This window comes from Sminthopsis crassicaudata, chromosome 1 (genome assembly GCF_048593235.1).
Source record: "Sminthopsis crassicaudata isolate SCR6 chromosome 1, ASM4859323v1, whole genome shotgun sequence".
Taxonomy (NCBI): Eukaryota; Metazoa; Chordata; class Mammalia; order Dasyuromorphia; family Dasyuridae; genus Sminthopsis; species Sminthopsis crassicaudata.
In genome coordinates, this window is record NC_133617.1 from 7144365 (window position 1) to 7159476 (window position 15112).

The 15112-nt window shown below is 47.3% G+C and overlaps 1 protein-coding gene across 1 annotated transcript in view; it reads left to right on the forward strand.

The window, feature by feature from the left end:
- The first annotated feature begins 207 nt into the window (after positions 1-207).
- LOC141552744 (uncharacterized) overlaps positions 208-15112 on the forward strand; it is a 30346-nt gene continuing 15441 nt past the window's right edge. Inside the window, 5 exon segments of the mRNA XM_074284777.1 lie at positions 208-548; positions 3156-3282; positions 4405-4542; positions 5598-5688; positions 6072-8260. Of these exon segments, the coding sequence (XP_074140878.1) occupies positions 306-548; positions 3156-3282; positions 4405-4542; positions 5598-5688; positions 6072-8260 (2788 nt within the window). The 5' untranslated portion in view covers positions 208-305.

Sequence of the window (15112 nt, forward strand, 5' to 3'; positions counted from 1 at the left end):
GTGGAGGAGGCGTGCCCATCCCCCACCCCTGGCAGCTTTGGGGGGATCCAGCTGGGGCAGAGGTGACATGGACGGGCCCTGGCCCCATATTGAATCAGGGCTGGGGCCTGGACAGGAGGAGATCTAAGGAGAGCACCGGCCGTGTGCCAGGCTCGGTGCCCGGGGCACCCAGGCAGGGAGTGGGGGCTGGTGGGGGGGGCTCGGGCCAGAGGCTCCTCTGTGTCGGGCACACCCCATTCCTCAGACCCCCGAAGCCCCCGGACCGGGTTCGGCTCCCTGGCAGCCAGGGCATGGATGGCTGAGCGATGCCTTGCCCAGCTGTGCGAGCTGGGGGAGGGGAGGCTGGCATCCCGATCCGGCTCCCAGCCGGTGCCTCCTGCTGGCCCCTCGCGGGCTCCTCCGGGGAGAGCCGAGCTAGCTGGGGCCCACCGGAGCAGCCCCCTGACGCTCCCTTTCCTGCCCAGACCCGTCTCCGCAGAGCTCTGCCCTCCCGATCCAGCAGCTTGGAGGGGACAATGGCCGCGCTGCTGCCGACGAGCCCCCCCCAGGTGAGTCCCGGGCCTCCGGGAGGAATCATTTTTGTAAACCGCGGCTGTGGGGCCCAAAGAGGAAGGGTCCCAAAGGAACGTCCTGCGTGTTGTGCTTTGCCGTGATTCGGGAACTGGCTCAGGGCCCTGAGGAGCGGGCGGCCCCGAGTTTCTTTGGGGACAGACTTGCTGCCCTGTCTCTGTGGGGCCCGGAGAGGGGCGCCTGCGGGCTCCTGGGAACCCAGCTTGGCCCTCCCTGCGCCAGCGGCTCTGGTTCTGCTCCCTTCCTCGGGTCATCCTCGTCATGCTCCCAGATTTCTCCGGAACCAGGCCCGAGCGGATGGCCGAGCCCCCAGCCGCCGCTTCTCCCTGATCTCCTTGGAGCGCCCGTCTAGAAGCCGTATCGCGGGGTCCAGAGCCCAGCGCAGTTTTCCGCATTGATTTCTGCAATGGCTCGGTCCGCCGGGCACTTTCCTGGCACCTCACTAATGGGCCTATCTTTGCAGTCTCTGCAACAAGATGGTTTTTCTTTTTTTGCCATTTTTGTCAGCCTGATTGGTGGGAGCCCCAGAGTTCCTTTAATTTGCATTTCTCTAATTAGTGATTTGGAGTGTTATTTTTTCTTTTCTTTCTGTTTTTTTTTTTTAATAGTAGCTTTTTATCAAAATATATGCAAAGATAGTTTTCAGCATTCACCCAAATCTTGTATTCCAAATTTTTCTCCCTTCCTTCCTCCACTGCCTCCTTTTTTTTTGGCTGAGGCAATTGGAATCGGGCCTTACTCAGTCACACAGGAAGTGTGAAGTGTCTGAGACCAGATTTGAACTCAGATGTCCTGACTTGGGGCGGATGCTCTACCCACTGCACCACCGAGTGGCCCCTACTCCCTCTCTCAGACAGTAAGCAATCCAATCTACATTAAGTATGTACAATTCTTCTATACGTATTTCCACATTTATCATGCTGCACAAGAAAAATCAGATCAAAAAGAAAAAAATTAAAAAACAAACATTTTTTGTTTGTTTTGTTTTGTTTTGTTTTTCCACATTGCTGTGGATTCCTTGTAACTCCCTATTCATTTACTCTGGCCATTTACCAGTTGGGGAATTAACTCTACGTCTTTTCATTTTGAATCAGTTCCTTTCTTGTAAGTGAGATCTCTATCAAGGATACTTGTTGGAAAGATTTTTCTGCAGTACTTAGTTATATTTAGTGGAGTTTTTATTGCTTTTGGTTTTGTTCATCTCCACTTTGATTTTCAGACCTTTTATTTTGGTATTTGAAACTTTTATATTTGCTCCTTTTCTAGGTTTTAGAGTTTCCTGACCAGTTCATCTGTTCTTTTTGAGATCTAAATTTTCCTCCCATGAATGTTGCCATGTTGCCTTATTGTTGTCTATTATTTCTGTGATGTTCTTTGGCCCACCGATTTCTTAGGATCATGTTATTTAATCTACGATCAGTCCTTTTATTGAGTATAATTCTTACTACCCCATAATTAGTCAAAGATATGTCCTGGGTTCAGTCCTCTTCCGGTCCCAAGATTATTCATTTGGTGGCTGGCTCAACTCCTTGCTACCCCGTGCTTTTGTTCTATTTATTAATTTTATTTATTTTTATTACACCTTCATTTATGACTCATGCTGGGAGAGAAAGATCAGAGCAAAGGGGGAGAGAGAAAAAAGCAGAAAAAAGGAGGGGACAGAGCGCGTGCTGATTTACTGTCGGCCTCCTTTGTTCCTTTTCTGGACAAAGATGGCATTTTCTGTATTTTCTGTCCAATGTCCATTGGGATGGCTCTCGCCCACAGGGACGTCCTTCCAAGCCCCTGGCCTCCCATCCAGCAGCCTCCTCCACCTCTGGGACCCAGCCCTTCATTCCACCTGACACCTGGATGAAGGGGTCCAGTGGGCAGGAGTGGAGAGGTGGGGGAGCTCAGGAGGGAGAGGTGGGACACCTCTGGGGACACAGAGGCAGGGTCCCCCCCACACTGAGTGAGGGGGACCAGCCAAGGAGAAGGGGGCAGCTGTGAGAGGCCAGTGGGAGCCAGACTGAGCCCAGGGCAGGGGGAGCACAGAGCTTTTTCTTTGAGGCTGGTTTAGGAAAGCAGGACTGAGGCTGAAAGTTGAAGGGAAGAGGGCCCCAGGAAAGTCCGAGTCGGGCCTGCAGGTCCAGGCAGGAGGGTCAGGGGCCTGAAGAGCAATGGTGTCTGTAGGAGGAGAAAGAAGGGGATGCATGGGACAAATGACCTGAGAAAATGGTGGGACTCACTTGGGTCTGAGAGGAAGAGGTCAGAGGCCCTACTGGGCCAGACCAGGGGGCCTTGAGTCCTGTCAGAACAAGGGGGCTGGGCCCGATGTGGCCTGTCGCAGGCCAGAGTCAGTGCTCTGGAACCCTTTAAGGCGCCAGATACTTTACTTCTCATTTACATCTGTTTGATTAGTTTTGTATGTGTGTGTGTGGGGGGGGGGGGGGTGGCTGCTGGTATTATCCCTGAGGAAACCAAGACTTGAGCAGTATTTATCTGAGGCAGGATTTGCACTCAGGTCCTCTCAGCCCAAGTTCACTCCTACAAAGTTGCTAGTCCCAGGGCCGGGAAGACTGACTCTGGGGTCTCTGGTGTTTCAGGAGGCAATGACCTTTAAGGACGTGGCCGTGGACTTCACCCCAGAGGAGTGGGGATGTCTGGACCCTTCCCAGAAGGCGCTCTACCGGGAGGTGATGCTGGAGAATTACCGGAGCCTGGTCTGCTTGGGTAAGGGGGCTCCCCCGGGACCCAGATTCTAGGGGGGAGGGTCTTTGGCTTCTATCAGTCAGGAAACATTTTTTTAATACTTACCACGTGCTGGACACTTGCTGAGCTCTCTTTGGGGGAAGGTTTCGGTTTCCCCAGTGTTTAAGCCCAGCTTGAGATTGTTACTCTGGTTGGGCCCAGGAAGCTCCTGTTTGCATTTTCTCTGGGCAATCTCATCGGCCATCACCGGCTGGACTCTTGGTCCCTGCTGGGTGTGACTACGGACAAGTGGCCTTATTCTCTTTGGTCCAAGGCTCTTCCCTAACAGCCCAGGGAGTTCACCTGGAAGCTTCCTGTACTCCGAGTAGGGAACATGAGAGAGAATTCACTGGGACGCCTGCTCTAGTCCAACCAGTACTAGTCGGTTTGATGGAATCCTCTCAAAGTTCTGTTCCCAAGGCCCCGGAGCAGATGCTGAGCTCACTTGCTTAGTCACAGGAAGTTCGCCACAGGCCCTCCACCCTTGTTCTTCCTCATGGCAGAGGTCCCAATACCGGAAAGTCCCCCAGGAGATTTTTGTCACTTCAGACCCGCCCCTTGTCCAGTGGGAACTCTCATGACCAGTTAAACCCCCCCCCCCCCCCCATTTTGTGATGGCTTGTACCAACCTCAGGAGGCCCTGGTGTTCTTGAGATATTCTTGCTCCCCCAACTTGCCCCGCTGACCTTGCTGACACATTATTTTGCTTATTTTAGCTGATACTTCACATGTCAGTCAATGGAATTATTCTGTATTTGGGAGAGCTGTTCTTGAATAACTAGAAAAAGAGGAGGAGGGGGCACAGCAGACTGTGAGGAAGATCTGAGGGCCACTTTACTAGGAGCCATGCACCCCTTGGTGTAAAGTGCCACGGCTTAGAGCTCGGTCTCGGTCTCTGTTAATGCACATGGGAGTGCAGGGGATCACGGCCTTGTGACCTTATGTTCTCTCTGAGCCGCTGCTCTCTATGACCCACTCCCCATCCTACATTGGGTGGGTCAGGGAGCCATTTGCTGGGTCTGCCTCTCAGGCTGCCTTTGTCCCAGGCTGGTACTGGATCCTGGACTCTTCTGTGCTCAGCTTTTCCCCATTTCCCCTGGGCAGGACTTGCTGTTCCTAAACCAGATGTGATTGGCCAGCTGGAGCAAGGAGACGCACCGTGGATGGCTGTGGGAAGTGTCCTAAGGAGCAGCTGCATGTACCAGGAATGGGAAAAGGCTACTGGGGATGCCACAAACCTGGGTGAGTGTAGGCTCATGCAGAGCCAGGAGGATGTCAGCTGTCCCGTAGTCCGACACCCACAGACATCCCTTACCCTCCTCCTGTATAACCCCAGTACCTCGGTGTCTGAGATGCTGCCTCCCACTGTTCTGCCCGTCACAGCTCCTCCCTCAGCCCAGGCCAGGCTAGGCCACTCTGCTCCTCAATTCCAGTGGCTCCATGTTACCTCTGAGACCATGAGCTTGGCATTTAAGAAAACCCTTCCTAACTTGTCTACAGCATACCTTCTCAGCTTTATTCCATCAGTCAATAAGCATTTATTAGGTGCCAACTGTGTGCTAGCCATTGTATTGTAGTCCCACGGTGGGGAAAGAGGAGGCAAGGAGATCCATTGGGAGGCTGTTGCCATAGTCCAGGCGAGAGGGGAACAGAACCTGGATTTAAGATTATGGCTGTATAAATGGAGAGATGGGAATGGATGTTAGAATGAATGGAAACTGCATGAGTTGGTGGGACAGGAAGAGAGGATTCCATCAAGACTGAAGATTGGGTGACTGGGAGGATGGCAGTACTCTCCATAGCAATAGGGGACTTTGGGAAAGAGGTGGGTTTGATGGTGAAAGATAAGAAAGTGGAGGACATGTCCAGTTGTAAATGTCTTTGCCAAATCCTGTGGGAAGTTGGTGAGGTCGTACTGAAGCTCGGGAAACAGGCTGGGGTAGGATCCATCAATGTGGGAGCCATTGGGATAGAGAAGGTAGTTGAACATATAGAAATGGGTGAGTTCTCCAAGAGAGAATGAAGGGATGGAAAAGAAGAGGGCCTCAGTCAGCTCTCCGGGAAGCATTCATGGTGAATGCTGCAGTTATCTCCCTGACCAAATACAAAATTCTCTATCTGGCTCTGAAAGTTCTTCCTGATGCTCTCCTCCCCTTTCCAAATTTTTTACACCTTATTCTTCTCCATATGATCCTCTAAACTGGCCTCTGCTCTTTCTTGAACTCAAGCATACAACTGTGTTTTTCTTTCTCTTGGCAGGGAAAAGCAAGTTATCATTTGTTTTGTTTTAATTTCAGAATTTGAGATACAGCCTGAAAACAAAGAATCAGCTCTGAAGCTTGGAACATCTAAGGAAATACTCTCCAGGGCTTGGCCCTGGATTTCCAGGTTGGAAGAAGTTTCAAAAAGTGGCACTGGGTGGGACAGGCAGCAGATAGAAGAAAAACATTCTAGACAAGTGAAAGTCGCCCAATCAAAACTTCTAATGAGATGGGCGGTGGAAGTAATGAATATGGCACAAACTAGGTCTAGGACAGGTCCTTTTTCTACAATAGAAAGTAACTATCAGAAGCAGTCTGTGCACATGATGAACGATCACCATCTGTTTGTTTAAAGCGGGTGTTTTTCTAAGTAAAATTAATGGGGGAAATTCTTAAATTACAATTCCGACTTTAGTAAATATCATGGAATAATTACTGACAAGAAATGTTATGAAGATAGGGAATATAGGCAAAGTTTAACAGTAATTCATCCATTTCTTTCCATCACAGAATTCAAGCTGAAGAGACACTTCCAACATGTAATAAATGTGGGAAGATTGTATTTGAAAGCAAACAACTTACTCAGCCCCAAACATTTCCTGTCAGAACAAAACCTTGTGAAGATAATGAATGTGAAAAGGTCTTCGATCAGAGATCAGAATTTATTGAACATCACAAGATTCATCCCAGAGAGAAATTTTGTCAATGTAATGAATGTAGTTTACCCTTTCTCCAGATTTCGAGATTTCCTCGACATCAGAAAATTCATACCATAGAGCAACTTTATGGATGTAATAATGACCATGGAAAGGCCTTCCATGAACAAACACATCAAAGAGATTGTACCAAAGAAAAATTCTTTAAATGCAAGGACTGTGGAAAGGCTTTTAGCCAGAGCTCCCAGCTCAATGTACATTACAGAATTCATAATGATAAGAAGCCATACAAGTGCACTGAATGCGGCAAAGCCTTCCAGTATAGCTCTTACCTTACAGAACACCAGAGTATTCATATTGGAGAGAAATCTTTCGAATGTAAGGAGTGTGGGAAAGCTTTCCAGTGTAGCGCAGACCTTACTGTTCATCGGAAAATTCACAGTGGAAAGAAACCTTATGAATGCAGTGAGTGTGGGAAGACCTTCCGTAAGCGAACACAATTCACTGTCCATCAACGAATTCATACTGGAGAGAAACCTTATAAATGTAAAGAATGTGGAAAAGCATTTAGCCAGAGCTCGCAGCTCAATCTTCATCAGAGAATTCATAGTGGAGAGAAACCATATGAGTGTAGTGAATGTGGGAAGGCCTTCTGTCAGAGCTCACAACTTTCTGTACACCAGAGAATTCACACTGGGGAGAAACCTTACAAATGTAGTGAATGTGGGAAGGCCTTTCGGCAGAGCGAACAGCTTACACTGCATCACAGAATTCATAGTGGAGAGAAGCCTTATGAATGTAACGAGTGTGGGAAGACCTTCCGAAGTAGTTCACAGCTTACTGTACATCAGAAGGTTCACACTGGAGAAAAGCCCTATGAATGTAGGGAATGTGGCAAGGCCTTCCGCTGCAGCTCCTACCTTACTGTACATCAGAGAATCCACACTGGAGAGAAACCTTATAAATGTAACGATTGTGGGAAGGCCTTTCGTCAGAGGGAGCAGCTCACTCTCCATCATAGGATTCACAGTGGTGAGAAGCCATATGAGTGTGCTGAGTGTGGCAAGGCTTTCCGTTACAGCTCCTACCTTACAGTACATCAGAGAATTCACACTGGAGAGAAGCCCTACGAATGCAGGGAATGTGGGAAGGCCTTCCACTGTAGCACGGACCTCACCGTACATCAGAAAATTCACACTGGGGAGAAGCCTTATGATTGTAATGAATGTGGAAAAGCCTTCCGCACACATACACAATTTACTGTGCATCAGAAAATTCATACTGGAGAAAAACCTTATGAATGTAAGGACTGTGGCAAGGCCTTTAGGCAGAGCATAGAACTCACTGTACATCAAAGAACTCACACTGGGGAGAAACCTTATGAATGTAAGGACTGTGGCAAGGCCTTCTGCCAGAACATACAGCTTACTCGACATCAAAAAATTCACACTGGAGAGAAACCTTATGAATGTTCTGAATGTGGGAAGACCTTCTGCCAAAGAACAGGACTTACTGAGCATCAAAAAATTCACACTGGAGAAAAACCTTATGAATGTAACGAATGCAAGAAGGCTTTTAGAAATAGTATTCAACTTACTCAGCACCTGAGAATTCACACTGGAGAGAAGCCTTATGAGTGCAGCGAGTGCGGGAAAGCTTTCTGCCAGAGCTCACAGCTTTCTGTACATCAGAGAATTCACAGTGGAGAAAAACCCTATAAATGTAATGAATGTGGGAAGGCCTTCCGCCACAGTGCACACCTTACACTCCATCAGAGAATTCACAGTGGGGAGAAACCTTATGGTTGTCCCGAGTGCGGGAAGGCCTTCCGGAGCAGCTCGCACCTTACTCTGCATCAGAAGATCCACACTGGTGAGAAACCTTATGAGTGTAAGGAGTGTGGAAAGGCCTTTCGCTGTAGCTCCTATCTCACCGTGCACCAGAGAATTCACACCGGAGAGAAACCTTACAAGTGCAGCGAATGTGGGAAGGCCTTCTGCCAGAGCACGCAGCTCACTCGGCACCAAAGAATCCATACCTGAGGTCCCTTGAACAGTCAGTCCTTGTGGAAGTTAGGAATGGAGGAGGAATTTTCGGACCATTCTGGCAGTCCAGCCTCATTAAAAATTTAAGTCAAAGCAAAATCTTGCAGATTATAATATTTGCAATAATAATTTGTAATAAAATAATAATATATAAAATATTTGTAACAATAAATATTTGTAATAATAACTTGACATTTAGAGAAAGTGTAAAATTTTGCAATTTTTTACATGGATAGTTTACAATAGATAACAATAGTTATCCATTAATAGTTATAATGGTTTACATGGATAACATCCTTTCTGAGGCCTTCTACCCCATGCCTCCTTCATGAGCATTGTCCAGCCGTATCCCCCAGGAAGTAGCCACCGACTCATTTTAGGATTATAGGAGGAATCTTGAACGGCTGCAGGTCCTAGTGCTATTAAATCATTGATGGATTTATCAGGATAAGCATTTATTAAACAGGTCTGGCAGAAAAAAGTGGTTACAGGAAGAATCCTTCAAAATAAGGGTGTTCTCTGCCCTTAATCGCATAAGTTCCCTGGGGAGAGTGAGCTCCACCGTGGAGTAAAAATGGAAGTGAGACGTGTAGGGCTCTCAAACTCAAATGTCTAATGGTAAACTCCTAGCTTCTGGTCACTAGAAGTTCTCTCCCTTGGGACTGCCCTCATGACTTTCCCTTTAGGTGCAGCATTCTGACAGGCCCTACAGCTCTTTTTGCCTTTCCTTGGTGTGTCTAGTTGGTCCTCGGTGTGTCAGCCACTATTGCTCCTCCCTCTGTCTACACTCGGGCAATTGGAGTTAAGTGACTAGTTCAGGGTCACACAGGTAGGCAGCATTATGAGTCTGAGGCCTGGGGTCAGGCCAGTGCTCTGTCCACCATGCCATCTGGCTGCCCCAGTACTCTGGTCTTCTGAATGTCACAGTTCCCAAGGTGGTCATCTAACCAATTCCACCACTGGATGCCCTTTTCTGGCAGACCTCTTTTCCCTCAGCATGTTGCTCTTTACTCCAAGCTGGGTGTGATATCTCCTCTTAATAAATTATCTCTTTTAATAATTATTAATTCTAACATTATTAATGGAGAGGGAGGAAGAGAATTTCCCTTCTTAAGCCATTCCCTTTCAGGGGCCTGGCAGCCTTAGTTCCTGAATTTGTCACTTGACTAATTGCCCTCTGACACAGCTTACTGATTGCATGTGTTGCTTAACAGAAAAACTTGATTTCCAATGGAAATATTTCCCATAAGGTGCTGTGTCTTTAATGACCCAAAGCCCCTAGCATTTTCCAAATTAATGATTTAATCATACCTGGTTTGCTTTTGATTGATTCAGTTGGGGTGTTTGGACCTTCTGTGATAAACTGGGGTGGGCCTTCCTCTTAAGATATGCATGATTGCATTTTAGCCTTTTTAGAAGCTGTAGATGTTATTATCTTTGTTTTAGAGATGAGGATCCTGAGTGCAAGGGACTGGCCCAGTCACACAGCTGTCTGTGGCTAGAATCAGGTCTTCCGTATATTCATTATACGCTCCAGCTTCATAACTTTTCCAAGTAGTTCACACTGGCTCTCCCTAGCCCTGATGAAGCACATCTTTGACCATTTTTCCAGTGTTCATTTTTTGTCTTTTCCTTTCCCTTGACCTCACGTCTCTCCCTAAGTTCCTAAAATTACAGATGATTGTTGAAGACTATTAATTTAAAAAATGACTGGGAGCTTTCTCAGCTATACATGAAGGCTCTACAAAAGGTGTTTGATCAAAAGGAGGTTGAAGTTCAAAGGGCCCTGGCAATATCAACCAAGCCTGATTGAGATTGGACTGGTAAAAACTGGAAAGGAAGGAAACGTTTGAAAATCATTTGAGAGTTAACAAATGGAAAGTTAAGGCAATAACACGGCAGAGGTTCATGGCGCCCATGTGATGATGGTTTGAGTACGTCTGGGCCCCTCATCTGTATAGAAGCTTGTTTCATCAGGGCCCTCATCGTTATTCAGTCTATCAAACATTTATATAACGTACTATGTGCCAGACACTCTGCCAAGTTACGGGACTGCAAAGGCAAAAACTGCCCCTATCCTCCAAGGCTCATGTTTCAATGAGGAAGACAAAACATAATTGTATACCTACTCTGTAGCTTACCTCCACATACACTCATATATGTACAGATAAACACGCACACGTGTAAATGAAACACATGCATTCACATGTGTAGAAAACATACATGCACACACTTGTATAGATAAAACACGCATATATTTATAGATTAAAACATGCATTCACACACTCACATATATAAAGGCATGCATATGCATATATGTGCATGAATAAAAACACACAAGTATGTATAGATAAAGCATGCACACATGTACCTATATAGATAAAAGTATACATGCACACACATTTATAGCTAACCATACATACATGCACACATAGGAATAGATAAAATCATGCATACACATGCTCATATATGTATAAAGACATGCACATGCATATATATGTATAGATAAAAATCTACATACACACACGTACATGTATATAAGCTTGAAGGTAATCCCAGGGAAGACGCCCGAGAGAGCTGAAGAAGGTGCAGTTTGCCCTGACTCAGGGAGCCATGCCGGTGGAGATGAGGGGAGAACTTCCCATGCATAGAGAAGAGCCAGGGGAAAGGCAGAGTTGGGGTTGGGGGTCGTGTCCACAAATGCAAGGGTTGCTAGTTCACTGAGAGTAGAGGGGAATGAATTGTGAGGATCCCTGAGAAAAAGGAGAGGTCCAGACTATGAATGGTCTTAGGACGTTTTATAGACGTTCCCCCTATAATAGGGAGCCATTAGTCTGTTGAGTAAGAGCAGCATGATCGGACCTATGCTTTGGGCAAATCCCTGACCACTCTGGGGAGGGGGAGTGATGAGATTAGGCTGGGAGCTGCTAAGAGGTTATTGTGATCACCAGGCGGAGGTGATCAGGGTCTGAACCAGACTGTATTGTACAAGGGATGATCATGAAGGTGAAAGTGTTGGGATGTGGCAATAGATTATAGGAAGTGAATGCAAGAGAGGTCAGAGGCAATACTGAGCCTGGGAAGTGCCTCAGTAATAATGGGAAGCGGCTCCTCCAGCAGCTCTGAAGGATGCGTCTCCTATGGGCTACCCTGTGACCAAAAGCCACATCAATGTTAACGTGGTTTAAGCCTTAGCCATCAAAGCAAATCAAGCTACAGCGAGACATTTTTCTCTTTTTAGGGGAAGGTCTAGCCTAAGCCAGAAGTCAAGATACTCCCAGTAGATATTGTTCCTCCCATGCTGCCCCCTTGGCAAGGTCCTACAGGTCTACATTTCCCATCTAAATTTTGAGGGGGCCATTACAGGTTAATCCTAATCTCAGAGACATAAGGTTGGCCTAGGCAGCAGTGGTGGAATAAAACAAAAAGGAATCTAGAAAGAGCCAGGACATCCATAGTTTTTTCTTCATATATTTTCCATCTATACACGCTGCCTCAAACGCTGGAGAACACAGTGGTTGTTTGTCCTTTGTTTTTGAAGAAGATTCTATGGGGTGACAGCTTAATTTGGGCAAGAGCTGGATTTAAGTGAGACATAGTCGCCCAAAGCCATCCCCCTCACTCTTCCAGTGGCAGAACAAAGTCGAGATCTCTGGCAATAGCCTGGGAGACAGCGGATGACCTTGAAATCTTCCTTGTCTGACCAAACTCTAAATGCTCCTCAGCGCCTCCCCCTGGCTCCTTCACAGCTGATGGTTTTAGTGGGCTGTCCGCTGTGCCACAGCTTCTCGGAGCCATGGGAAAGTTGGGGACGGGGGGAACTGACGATGAATGAGCAGACCTGGAAAGGGCTCGGCCAGCCCTCACGCCAGAGGGGCTAGTCCCCCAAATACTCTGTACTGGGAGTGTGAACCTCTCTAAGATCAAGTACATACTCCCACCTCCAACCTTGTTGACCTCCAATCTCATCTTCAATTGTCTGCTGACAAACTGGATGCTTTATAGACATCTTTACTTTAACATACCAAGCTAAATGCAAACAGTCCTTCCCTCTTCTTAATTTCCTTGTTGTCAAGTATTGGGGTTCTTGCCACACCCCTTGTTGCAGTCTCACTGGAAACCAAAAGTACCTTACCGCGCGCTGCTAGCTTCCTCCAGCCTTCGGACGTCTCCGGCCCCGCTTGGGAGACAGAAGCAGGGAATGAGCAAACAGAGAGCCAACATGTAGCAGAGCTGTTCTTTATTGTCTGCTCCCCAAAATGTCTCCCCGAGCCGTTGCTGTTCCCTACTTTTATACAGAATCTTCTTGGACCCTCCCAGATTCCTCACTTTGTGGGCGGGGCCAGCTCCTTTAGCAATGCCTAGCTGTTTTTCTCCTTATATGGCCAGGCGGCTCACAGCCCTACTTGTCTAGTGACAAGTAGCTCTATTAGCCAACCCGGAAATCACATCCTGGAGATGACTGACATTAGGGCGGCTCCCTTCCGCACAGGAGGCTCAGGTCCAGGTCCATTACAGTCAAGGTGACCATCTTCCTGGTCATCCTCATTCACTCTCCAAAGACAAAGAAAAAAAGCTTTTAAGAGTATCTGTAAGTAAGGGCATGATACCCTATTTGGACAGAGGGAAGGAGAGAAGGAAGAAAGGAAGTTTTCCAACTGACCAATTCCAGTTTGAAGGTGAGCTCTACTCACATAGATTGTTGTTCATCCTTCTTTTTCAACACTATGACATGTAAATGAATTGGATTTAAGTGAAAGAGGACTGTGCAAAGTCACCTGCCAACCTTTCCCTTCCAGAGTCATTTGGGAAAAGTGGAGAGATAATCAGGACCACTGGAGATGGTTCTGGATGTAATGGAAGACCTTAGCCTTTTTAAGCTAAGGTCTCAATTTGACTGAGGCTGCAACCATTCAGTGATTAAGGGTAGGAAGCCACTGTGGCAAAGAATCCCCTCCTTCCCCACTCAAGCTAAAATAAAACTAATAAATAATTTCTGACCAAAGCAGAAATGATCGGTATTTTCATTTAATCTGAATCATTCAAGACCCAAACAATAACCAAATGGTCTTGGCCTGGACAGGATCTCTTCGACTCTGGCTTGTCTTGCTCCACCCCCTAATCCTTCCCACAATTCTTGGTATACACCAAAAGATTGAGCCAGCACAGAATAGTGGGAAGGGCCATTTTCCAAGCATATGCTAATACAGTATTGTCCAATCGGTAATTAGTCTTAAGTGCATGGTTGTCTGACCTCAGTGCATCAACTCAAGAGTTTCAGCCCTTTACAATATTATTGTTACTGTGTACAATGATCTCCTGGTTCTGCTCACTTCACTCAGCATCAGTTGATGTAAGTCTCTCCAGGCCTTTCTGAATTCCTCCTGCTGGTCATTTCTTACAGAGCAATAATATTCCATAAAATTCATAATACTACAATTTATTCGGCCATTCTCCCACTGATGGACATCCACTCAATTTCCAAATTCTCGCCACTACAAAAAGAACTGCCACAAACATTTTTGCACATGGAGGTCTCTTTGGGGATATAAGCCCAGTAGTAGCACTGCTGGATCAAAGGGGATCCACTGATAGCTTTTTGAGCATAGTTCCAAATTGCTTTCCAGAATGGTTGAATCTGTGCACAGTTCCACCAATAATGCATCAGTGTCCCAGTTTTCCCACATCCCTCCCACATTTGTCATTATCTTTTGCTGTCATCTTAGCCAATCTGAGAGAAGTGGAGTGGTATCTCAGAGTGGTCTTAATTTGCATTTCTCTGATCAATAATGATTTGGAGCACCTTTTCCAATGGTTTATCCTTCATTTTTAAAGACCCCATGTGGAGTTTTCTTGGCAGAGATATTGGGAGGATTTGCCAGTCTTTTCTAGCTCTTTAGGAAACTGATGAGGAAACTGAGGCAAATAGCATCACGTGACTAGCCCGGGTTCACTTTTGAACTCATGTCTTCCTAATTTCAGGCCCAATGCTCTGTACATCACCTTGCTGCCCTCCAAATAGTCCTTCAGACATAGTTTTCAGGTCCAAGTTCAACTTCTGATCACCATTTCTTAAGAAGAATGGAAGCCCCCAAGCTGTGCATTCAAAATTTTAATTCCCATCTTACACCAATTCCACAGCGCAGGCACATAGCAAACACCCTGCTAGCCACATCTACAATAATCAGAACCTACAGTCCACGGCAAACGGAGATCAGATAAACTAGACAATCCAGAGCGGGGGCCTTGCCCACCGGGAGGCGGAGCTCGGCTGGACCAAGAATCCCAGGTCTCACCCAAGGGAACCCCCCCAGTGTCCGGTGAGTCCCGAGTCCCGTTCTCTCCTGAGACTGATGTTCTCTCTGGGGCGGCCTCCCAAAGCTGGGAGCTAGAAGATCCGCAAGCGGGGAGCCCTGAGCTCTCGGCTCCCACGACTCCCCCTCATGCAAGTGCATCAGTGTGTGTGAGGAGAGGGCCCTTCCCCGAGCGCTTTGGGGCTCAGGGTTAGAGTTCACCCACTCCTGGAGCTGGTTTCGAACAGCCCTTTTGTGGGTAAAGGCTGCATTCTGGGAGCACGTGAGCCAAGAAATCCCTCTTTCCCTCCACAGACTCCGGGGCTCTGGACCTTGGAATGACGGAACTGGCAGACCTTTGTCCCCTGGGTTACTACCTATCCTCCCCTCCCCCCTTTGCCTTACCCGCACGCAGCCCCTCCCCCCTCCCCCCCAGCTGCATTTGGGTCTATTTCCCCTCCAGTGCAGGTCTCCAAACTTGATTCCAGGAGAGCAGGATCGGGAGAGTGAGGATAGGGAGTGAGAGAGAACAGGGAGCTCTGCGGGGGGGCGCCCCT